The 11,851-nt window shown below is 39.7% G+C and overlaps 1 protein-coding gene across 1 annotated transcript; it reads left to right on the top strand.

Annotated features, from left to right (window-relative positions):
* The first annotated feature begins 921 nt into the window (after nt 1-921).
* On the top strand, nt 922-2,127 carry LOC110924936. The gene has a single exon (XM_022168908.1). The coding sequence runs from the start codon at nt 922-924 to the stop codon at nt 2,125-2,127; it is 1,206 nt and encodes a 401-aa protein (XP_022024600.1).
* The last annotated feature ends 9,724 nt before the right edge of the window (nt 2,128-11,851 follow it).

The raw sequence follows: 11,851 nt of genomic DNA on the forward strand, positions 1-11,851 counted from the left end.
GAGGAAGGTCGTATTGCTTGGCTACAAGTGCACGGTATTCCGGCTTAGTTGTCGTTAGATCAAGTGTTTGATTTGATCGGGAGTAGATACGGTAAAGTAGTGAAATCGCTAAAATGTCGGGAGACGATAATGATTTTTCGTATGCTCTTATTGGCGTCTTGTCTAAGGAGTGCAAACGGATTGTGGATCGGTTGGACATTAGTTGGAGGGGAAAAATTTTTAACGTTTGGGTGGACGAGGATGTTGGAGAGTGGACTCCTGATTGTATTGCGGATTATGTTGATGATGAGTGTGATGTTATACAAGGGGAGGAGAAACATAGTGAACCAGTGCAACAGGAGAGGAGTGGAATGGTCCTAGGTGAAGAAGGTGAGTTCATGCATGCAGAGGAGGCACGGTTGAGGTTGATGTGAGTGGTGGGGCTGAAAATGGTAATGGGAATTCAATGGGAGGCAACGTTGAGGTCTGCATGGATGGCGTGTCAGGGTCTCATTCGGCAGCCGCAACTGGTAGAAAGAAATTTCGTCGTAAAAATTTGTTCAACAATCGGAATGCGAGTAGCGGTTCACTTGAGCGGCCGAAGAAGAGGGCTAGGGAAAATAATGATATGTTCGGTCTGAATAAGTTAATCGGTATTTTATCTAGCTCGTCCGAGTCTAGTGGCAATCTTGAAACAGATGGTGATGATTTGTTTTTGACTCCGGATCTTAATAAAAGGGTGTCAGAATCTGTGGGCAGTGATAGGACAGGTGCGGAAGTGGTTGTGGAACAGTTAAATGAGGCTCCCGAGCAGCAACCGATTGATGTTGAAGCGACGAATACAGTCTTGTTGAGTAAATCATTGGGAGTGGAAAATTTGGCCGATTTTTTTCCGAATGTTAAAGAGGTGCTGCGATCCGAAGGTTATCAAGGTGGTGGTCAATGAATGTGCTATCATTGAATATTCGCGGGTTAGGGAATTTAGGCAAGGCGGATTGGGTGCGTCGGCTTCGGGCGCAACATGAGGTTAGTTTTATTCTCTTACAGGAATCTCAGTATGGTTCTTTGGATGCGGGGAATCTTGGGCGTTTTTGGGGGTTTGGGGATTTTAGTTATGATTGGGTTCCCTCTACTGGTAGATCCGGTGGTCTGGTGTCGATGTGGGATCCTAAAGTCTTCGTTATGGATAGGGTTGTTAAAAATTCCAACTGGATTCTTGTTTCTGGTGTGGTTAAAGGGTGTGGGCGTCCGGTTCACGTGCTTAATGTGTATGCTCCGCAGAATATTGTGGCTAAACGTGCTCTGTGGGCTGAGATTAGTGGGTTACTGGGTGAGGGGGAAGGTAGGTGGATAGTGGCGGGGGACTTTAATTCGGTTAGATCAGTGGAAGATAGACGGAATTCTAATTTTAACTTGGTTGAGGCAAATGAGTTTAATGATTTTATTGACGCTTCGGATTTGCATGAGTACTCCTTGAAAGGGAGGCGTTTCACCTTTGTTGCAGGCAATAAGTTAAGTCGTATTGATAGAATTTTTGTCAATTGGGAGTTCTTTATGGAGTGGCCTTGTGCTCAGTATTTAGCTCTGGAGAGGTATAAATCGGATCACAGTCCTTTATTGTTGAAGACGGGGTCTAGGAACTTCGGTCCCAAACCGTTCCGGTTCTTTAATTCTTGGCTTGGTCGGGAGGATTTTGGTCGGGTTGTCAGTAGATCGTTGGTTGAAGCTATGGTCACTGGTCATCCCGATTCGAAATTATTGATGAAATTTAAAATCTTGCGCAATAACATTGGTATTTGGGCTTCTGAATGTAAAGCGAAAGAGTTGGAGGAGAGGAGGTTGTTGGAGCGAGAGTTACGTGATTTAGACAATGCTTTGGAGGTTAGATCTTTATCAGAGGAGGAGGTATGGTCTCTGGCAGAGATTAAACGGCGACTTGGTGAACTTGATGATTTTTATTATCGAGACTTGAAACAGAAGGCTCGGTGTAATTGGGCCATTCACGGGGATGACAATTCGAGATACTTTCATGGTTTTATTAATAAGCGTAAGGCTTCTAATCATCTTCCTGGGATGGAGGTCAATGGGAGGTGGGAAACGAGTCCGGTTATCATTAAAAGGGAGGTTATGGGTTTTTTTTCGGGATAAATTTAAGGAGGGTATAAGGTCTCGGCCGAAACTCGTGTGTTATGGGTTAGCGACGTTGGACCAAGGGGTTGCCGGAGGAATGGTCACTGAATTTTCGAGGCAAGAAGTCAAGCAAGCGGTTTCTGATTGTGGGGCTGACAAAGCTCCTGGACCTGATGGGTTCAACTTTCGGTTCATTAGGTTCTTCTGGGATTTGCTCGAGAACGATTTTGTTGAAACTTTGGCTCATTTCCATAGGGTGGGGCGTTTTAGTCCGGGGGTTGGTTCCTCCTTTATTACTTTAATTCCTAAGGTGAATGACCCGTCCACACTTGGGGATTTTAGACCGATTAGCCTGATTGGTAGCGTTTCTAAAGTTGTGTCTAAGGTGTTGGCAAATCGGTTGAAAATGGTTATGGGGAATATTGTGTCTGAGCATCAGTCGGCTTTCCTATCCGGGCGTTACATTATGGATGGTCCGTTGGTTACAAATGAGGTTATTGCGTGGGCTAAAAAGAGAGAAAAGAAAGTGTTCCTGTTTAAGATTGATTTTGATAAGGCATATGATAATGTGAATTGGGAATTTTTGTTGTCGGTTATGGCTCAGATGGGGTTCTCTTCGGTTTGGTGTGATTGGATTCGTGGTATCTTGATGTCGTCTAGAGCTGCGGTATTAGTGAACGGGTCTCCTACGTTTGAGTTCGGGTGCCAAAAAGGCATTCGACAGGGGGATCCGCTATCTCCATTCTTGTTTATTATTTTGATGGAGGCGTTCTCGGGCATGATGAAACAAGCTTGTGATATAGGGGCTTTTCATGGTGTGAGGCTCCCTAGTGAGGGCCCGGTTTTGTCTCATTTGCTCTATGCGGATGATGCGATGCTCATGGGAGAATGGTCTTCTTTTAATTTTATTAGTATGAAACGTATTCTCCGCATTTTTTACCTATGCTCGGGGTTAAAGATTAATCTCCACAAATCTGTGTTATACGGTGTGGGAGTGGAAGATGGTGATATTGTGGGGATGGCTGAGTCTTTGGGGTGCAAGCCGGGGACGTTGCCATTTTCGTACTTGGGTATTAAGGTAGGGGCGAATATGAACAGGGTGGCGAACTGGGAACCGGTGGTTTCAAAGTTTAAGACGAGACTATCAAAGTGGAAAGCTAATTCTCTATCCATTGCCGGTCGGTTGACTCTAATCAAGTCGGTTCTAGATAGCTTGCCTTCTTATTATTTTTCGTTATTTAAGGCGCCCAAGAAGGTTATTAGCGACTTGGAGGGTTTGATGAGGCGGTTTTTATGGGGAGGTATAGAGGATATGAGAAAGATGAGCTGGGTTTCGTGGGAGGTTGTTACTAAGCGAATTAAAGACGGTGGGTTGGGGATAGCGCCTCTGGAGATCAATAATAATGCTTTGTTAGTTAAATGGTTATGGAGGTTTCTTAATGAGCCGAACGCGATGTGGAGAAGAGTTGTGTTGTCTATCCATGGGACGTCTAGGAGTTGGGGGATTGCGCCTTGTAATAATGCTATTCCGGGTGTTTGGAAAAATTGCGTCTCGTTTTGGAATAAACATAAGGTAGAGGGGGTGGGCTTGAATGGTGTCTTGAGAGGTAGAGTTGGGAATGGGTTGCAAATCAGGTTCTGGCTGGATAACTGGTTAGGTCAGGAGCCATTAAAGGTAACGTATCCTTCTTTATTTGCAATTGAGAAGTGTAAAAGGGCTTTAGTTGCAGATCGGTTGAAGCAAACAGGGGGTATGCGCTTGATGTGTTGGGATTGGTCTAGAAGTCCAGCTACTGCAGAAGAGCTTCTTGATAAACAAATGCTAGAAGATCGATTGCATTTGGTTAACTTGGAGGATAAGGAAGACGGATGGGTTTGGGATCATGGCTCGTCGGCTGACTTTGAGGTTGCTTCGGTCAAGAAGTGGCTGAGGGGTCCGGTTAGTAGCGAAAGTCATGTCGGTTTCAAGTGGAGTTCGTGGGTTCCAAACAAGTGTAATATTTTTATGTGGCACGCGTACTTGGATCGTCTCCCTACAAAGATGGCGTTGGCTAGAAGGAACATTTTTTTTGATAATCTATTTTGCGATTGGTGTGAGTCGTCCGAAGAGTCCATTGAGCACGTGCTTACAGGTTGTGTTATTTCCTCGGGGGTATGGAGTGCGATTTCGGCTTGGTGTAACATACCTAGGTCCTTTGTTTTTCACGTAAAGGATCTAGTGGATATTCATGAGCTTAGTGGGGCAGTCGGGATCAAGAAAGTGGTCTTGCACGGGGTTATAATTATCGCGTGTTGGAGGTTATGGCGTGCCAGAAATGACAAGGTGTTCGACAACAAGGTTCCTAAAGTGGAGGATTTGGTTGCGGATATAAAGTCTTTGGGTTTTCTTTGGTATAAATCTAGATTTAAAAGTGGTGTTGTGGATTGGGATAGGTGGTGTATGTTTGATGTAACGTAACTGGATTGTTTTGTTTGGTTTTCGGCTTCTTTCCCCGTCTTGGGGATAGTTGTCTGTTTTGGTTGGTGCTATTGAAGTTTAATTATCAAAAAAAAAAAGTAGTGAGGAAGCACAAAAGATCATTCAAAGGCTTCCAAGAAGTGGTATGCGCTAGCACTCAATATTAAGTAATATTTTGTTTTCCCTAACATAAACTCGGTTGCCAATATGGGAATCACTTGCAAAGAATATGATTCAACTTTAATCATTACATAAAAACATATACTTATTTTATATTATTCTGTTCAGTTAAACATATAAATTATGGATTCCACTAATTTACGAATATATTTAGTTGTTTTTAATGATTCCATTTCCTGTTAGTGCAATTTAAGGTTTGACTTAACCTATCATAGTTGTTTTTAATGATTCCATTCCCTATTAGTGCAATTTAAGGTTGACTTAACCTATTAAAATTTTTATTCCTCAAAACACACCATTGTTTGAAGTAATATTTATTTAATCACCATATTTTAGTCTCATGGTGTTAGGGCTGTAAATGAACCGAATGAACACGAACAAGACTTGTTTGTGTTCGTTTGTTAAGAAATATATGTGTTCGCGAACCGTTCACGAACACTTATCGAACGATATTTTATGTTCGTGTTCGTTTGTTAAGGATATGAACTTGTTCGTGTTCGTTTGTGTTTGTGTTTGTTGGTTAATTTTAGGCAACGAACAAAAACGAACGTTGATGAACACAAATGAGAACAAACTAATGTTCATGAACACAAATGGAAACAAACAAACACAAACAATCGTTCATGAACAAAATATATAATACACTGACACTTATTAGATATTTAATTTGTCGGAATTTTGAATGTATTTAAATAAATATATACACTAAAAACACTAATGAACTATCGAACACAAACAAACACGTTACCGAACGCTCACGAACATAAACGAACAAACACGACCTCTGTTCATGTTTGTTCATTTAACTAAACGAACAAAATTTCTTGTTCGTGTTCGTTTGTTTAATAAACGAACGAACACAAACGAACTTCCCGCCGAACGATTCACGAACCGTTCGCTGAACGTTTGGTTCGTTTGCAGCCCTACATAGTGTTATATATTTTTTGCGTTTACGTTTTCTTCTCTCTCCTTTATTTATATATACTGGGAATGATTAAAATAAGAACCATCCCTATTTGTGAGAACCTGAGAAGTGAACCTAAATCATTGATAATGAATGTTATTATCCTTTTGACTTTTTAAATGTACATTTTTACTTTTCTTTTTTTAAACGGAGAAAAGGGTGCAGAAGGGGTAACATAGTAAAAAACGCCCCCTTGGACTTCATCTTACAAGCTAAAAGACATCATATGACAAAAAAGTCGGATTTTATAAAAATGTTCATTCTTTCACCTCAAAATTAATACATCATATTTGTATGCAGCATATACATGTTTACAGCACCGTAAAAAAGTTTTCCATCATGTTTTCTTATTTTCTATGCAGAATATACATTAGGTATATATAACAATAAAAGTCTCCATCACTGATCTTGATCTTCATCATCTTCGTCCAAGAAAAAATGGCCAACGTCGACATGCAACCTAGAAAACACCCAATGTAAACAAGATCATGTTTTTTACAACACAACAAAAACATCAAAAACATTCACGACACAGTAAGGGTTAAAAGCATTTATAGCAACGTAAAAAAATTTACATCCTGTTTTTAGTCCAGAACCAACCCTTTTTATAAAAGTTTATAGAACAAAAATGTAAATCAGATTACATGTATAACAAAATAAATAGAGTTGTTTTTTTTTTTCTGGCTAAGGGTTAAAATCACAAATGCTTTTTTTGGTCCAGAATCCATAAGACCCCAAAATCCCGGACATTTTTTCATTTACACCCGAGGTAATAATAGCTTGGTATAATCACAAATGCTTTTTTATGGTAAAAAAATCCATAAAAACCCGATGTAACATCCGCAAAAAAGAATCTTCAAAACCCTACTCGGATTGGTAAAACCGGACACGTCGGACATAAATAAAAAAAGGACTTTTTTTTAAATTCTTATTAATTTTATTATTTATCATAGTTTACGTATCGCATTGGATAAAAACCAGGATAGAAATGCTAAACGTGTCACACCCCCCAAATTGCCACATGCGGATTTCACCGTGAGGCGTGTGACGTACCAGGATCTAGCCACTAATCATGTCGAACTAATAGTATATAATATTAAACACAAACATCATGTTGAACATGAATTGTGCATTTCAAAAATAACCATTTCAAACAAAGTATTTGTTCAGCGGAAGGAATTGTAAATGTTTCAAAACAACCAAAACTAAATTGTTTAGAAAGCATAAGCATAACATTAAGTGTTCATCAAACAACGCGCCCCATGACAGTTCTAGCTCCTCAGACAGCATGTTTCACCTCATTTATGTATCTAACGACCTGCAAGCATGCAAAAAAGTGTGTCAACATAAAGTTGGCGAGTTCACAGTTTTGTTCAACGAAAATAATGTAAATATTTAGCTTTAAAGACATGTCAAGAACTAATAAACTCGCTACCGATATGACTAATATGTTTGTTGTGCCCTCATCAATGTCTATCAGCATTTATCAAAATGTTAAAGGTCCTTAGTTCACGCCCGGCTCCCAGCACGGTGTGAGGTTTGTCAAATCTAGCGCTATCAACTAATACCGCGTTGCCTCCCAGGAAACTAGCTCGGTAAAGTAGGGACTTACATGATAGAGTTTGAGTTTATTAACCGACATCGAAATTAAACTACAACATTTAAAAAGTATTCCTCCCAGGAATAACAGTTTGTCACCCCGGGACGCATGCTTGTGAAAGAGTAGTGAACTCACCTTAGTTTGCTCAATATGTGTTAACGTGCTTCTACGCGTTAAATAAGTGTTAGGTCCGTTACAAGCGACCTAATGTACAGTAAGTGTAAGTATGTATGTATGTATATAGGGTTATGCAATGCCCTAATTGTCCAAACAACCTAGTGTTTAATGTGTGATCGGATTAACCAGTTAACATACAGTAACACACAGTAACTCGCAGTTGGATTTCTCTGGTTGGTGACATGTTAACCCGGATACATTTACATATACATAAGCTCAGATAGTTGAACAACACATAAATAAATTCGAAACAAGTATAGCAAATATATATAAACCCGGTATGGTTATTAAAATTCGGAATATGTATATAATTATAACCTCGGAATGGTTATTTAAGTTCAGACATATATGTGAAGCTCGGAACTCAAGAAAACTCAAAACCAATATCTTTTATATTCCCGGACATCATTAACTCAGAACAAATAACATATATACATACTCGAACTCACAAAAGAAAATCCGAACTCCTTATTCCCCACATAAACTCGGACCACCCCTAGACCCATCTAAATTCGGAGACCCTTTGACATACTCGGACCTATCCCATCTTATATATATTTATATAACTCGGGCAACCTACTATAGATGTAAATTCGGACTTCATCACATAAAACTCGGATCCAACTTTTTGTTCCCTCTTAAACTCGGATCAAATCAACACACACACACACACACACACACACACACACACATATATATATAGTCAGAACTTTATAATAAAACTCGGATCTTTATAATAACATTCCTTAAACTCGGAACCTCCATAAGTTACTAAATTCGGAAATCATCTTCATCTTAAACCCGGACCCCTTTATTCATATATGACCCGAAACAATTTCATTTTATATAACTAGGAAACACATAAGCATAAACGCGGAACAATAGAGTAAACTCGGACACCCTCCCTTTTTCTTCAACAAGTTCGGCCATTCATACATTTATATATTCAGACTTTATCAATAACTCGGAACATGATAATCTCGGACTTTGTGACTTCACAAAGTCTGACAATTATCTTCGGACTAACAATTTATGCTCAAATTAACAACACAGAAATCAAAGTTCAATATAATAGTTACAAATCATCGACCAAACCCTAATCTCAAAATAGTTTAACAATTCTCATATGTCAATAGCATTCACTAACATCTAGCAACCATTACACATTCATTTAATCTAACAGACAATTACACATTCATCAGGCATGATCATATACACAGATCAATTGTTTGGTTATCTAGGGTTTGCAAGAAATTGAGAACAAGAATAACAACGTATAACACAAGACACTTACCTTAGATTCAATTTAGTGTTGTTCTTGATGGATTGGAAGATAGGGTTGCACTAGTTTTATTCTAATTTCAATATTAACCCTAAACACCCCTAACTATGCAACTTTTACACAAAGCACATAACATCTTGCAGTTTGCAGTTAAAACATACAATTCAATGCGACGTATAAGTTCTGTATAAACCGTCCGTTTATAATTATTATTCGTGTTAGTCACTAACGTTCAAGAATTAACTTGTGTGTGTGTTCCGCTAATTCCCCGAATTACCAATATAGACTCATTTAACTAACCCTAGTAAAATGCAGTGCAATGAATGAATGTCTATAGTAATAGTGGTTAGGTTAAAGTATTAACATGAAATTGCGGGTTGTCATATCATCTCCAAGTTGAAAGAAATTCCGTCTTGAAATTTGATAAGCAGTCACAAAAGAGTAAACGGATAAGTTAAGATGACTGTGGGTTTCCCTCGGGTACCACATCATCCCCAAGTTGAAAGGGAATTTTGTCACGAAATTCGCTAGTCGTATCAATGTTAGGTTTAGCGGTTTTGAATAAGTGAGGATGCTTGAGCATCATTTGATAGTTGCATTCCCACATGAACTCCGGTCCACACTTTGAGTTCCAACGACCTCTCACAATAGGTATTCGACTGTGTTTACGGACCTTGACCTCCCAGTCAATGATTTCAACAAGTTCCTTGATAAATTGCAACTTGTCATCGATTTTCAGTTCTTCGAAAGAAACCACAAGTATTCCATCAGACAAGGGGCAGTGCCCAAAGGACACGGGGCCGTGTCCGGGCTTTTGTGCAGGCTATAAATAGGGGTGCTTGGCTCATTTGCAAACCATCCCTTGGCACACCACCTCTCTCACACTTCACCCACCCACCACCACCATCACAACCCACATCCACCACCATCATCCATTATCCATCATAGAGTGTGTGAGTAGTCTCGGGATCCAAGATTGATCGTAAGAGTTCTTGACAATCAAAGGCCATGTTTGCCTAAGTCTCTTACATCACTTGGTGAAGACAAGTGTCTAGTGTAATAATTTTTATTTTTAATCTTTTCGCACTTTTTATTTGGTTATGTATTAATGACTTTAATAACTAGTTTCTTATGTTGAAGGTGAATCTTCCTTATCATTTGTCCGTGGTGTCTTGGCGTTATTTTACTATCTATATAAAATAAAAGATTTTCACCATTCATATCTCCACGGTCTATATGGAGATATGTTGGCTACCTGGTCGGGGGTTAAGGGAATGGTTTGGTAAGAGTCTTGCCTTGTTCAGTGTATAGATCCTGCAAGGACCTGGGTCAAATTTAGTAGGACCTCCTTCAATACCCACTGGTATTGGATGGCGGGGGTCCAAACTCTTTGATCCCCTCATATGTAAGCTACTATTAAAACTTTAACCCGGCTACATAGGATTGTATCCCTGCTGACTCAAACTACTTAGCCGAGGGTAACGTCACCTTCAAAAGAGGGGCCTACCACATTACGCATTAATAACTTAATTAATTATCTTTCAATAATCTGACCCTTTAGGATTGTATCCTTACTGACTCAAACTACTGGGTTGAGGGTAACGTCACCTTCAAAAGTGGGGCCTACTACAATAACTAAGACAATCTCTTAAAAAGTGCAAAAGTGCAGAAATAATCAGAGGTTACACTAAACACGAGTCAGATCCAAGTGATTCATCTTGTCTATCTGTTTTTATTTTTTATTTTCAGCATTTTTTAGTTTTTATTTTCTAGTTTAAAACTTTTTTCTAAACTTTTGATTTGATTAGACGTTGAGGATAAACATGTATTAAAACCTCTTGTGTCGCTGGACGACCTCGGTATCTTGCCAACACTATACTACGCTCACGATGGGTGCACATGCCCATATGTGTGTTTGGTGTTAGTAAAATATCGTGTTTTATAAATTTAAAACTTGACTAACGTGTAAAAAGGGCTAAAAATATATATAAAAATATACGACACTACACGCACATCAAGTTTTTGGTGCCGCTGCCGGGGACACAAGGATTTTAAGAAAGTTAGGAATCAACGGCCTAATCGTTTTTCTTATTTTTCTTTTTTTTAGGATTTTTCTTAGATTTTCAGCTTCTGCAGAATTCAGCACGGGCCGTGCCCGCTGAACACGCCCCGTGCCCAATCTTTGGCACTGGCAATCCTGTTTTAAGTCAGACATTAGCTGAACATGGGGCCGTGCCCACTCAACACGCCCCGTCCCCAAGTTTCAGTTACTGAAAACAGAACCGTAAGATCCCGACGGTTGGTAATTTCTAACACAACATGAGTGATACTGATATTTTTTACTTTCGGCACTCTTATGGTACGTGGTGTCAAATATGTGGTGGCCCTTATAAAGATTTAGAATGTTATTTTCTAAATTAAAAGCCCCATTATATAGATCCATTGTTTTCCTGTAGCCTTAAGAGGGGCGAAAGTAAAAATAATCCCTATCTCTCCCTCGAATGCTCTCAATCGGACTTTCTAGGAGAAATGCTTCTTGACGAATTATTTCAACTAGACGATTTAATTCTTAATTGGTTAAAAGAACTTGAGTTGGGCTTTCCATCTCAAGACGATACCCTATAAGAATTGTTGGGATCACATTCGAATAAAAACAACTTCGTTGTTCCCGATATTACCTCTAACTCTAGCGAAGACTTGAGCGATAGTCGTCCCTGTGTCGATTGTGTCGTGAAGGACTCCCCATCGACTTCGTTCGGTGCATACATAGACCTGAGCGATTCGGCATACGCCTTCTTTAGCGAGATCCCGGGAAAGGGTTGGACTTCTCCACCTACAATTAGCATAGGAATCACCCTCACCGACAACCTCTTGCGTTCTCGTCTTAATCTAGAGCAACTAAGGTATCTCAGGCACTTTGGGGTTGTTCCATCCAGTAAGGAACCGCCGGATCCGGGTAAATTCCTTAAAAATAAAGGAAACTTCATAAATAGCCTCTAGACACGGGGCCGTGTCCAGGTCAACACGCCCCCGTGTCCACCAAAAGATTCCTTTCTGACTTTTTGTCAGAATACGGACAAA

The sequence above is a fragment of the Helianthus annuus genome, chromosome 4, assembly GCF_002127325.2.
Source record: "Helianthus annuus cultivar XRQ/B chromosome 4, HanXRQr2.0-SUNRISE, whole genome shotgun sequence".
NCBI lineage: Eukaryota > Viridiplantae > Streptophyta > Magnoliopsida > Asterales > Asteraceae > Helianthus > Helianthus annuus.

Bases quoted from the DNA above. Each gene is read 5' to 3' on its own strand.
- LOC110924936 (XM_022168908.1), top strand. From the start codon at position 922: ATGAATGTGCTATCATTGAATATTCGCGGGTTAGGGAATTTAGGCAAG.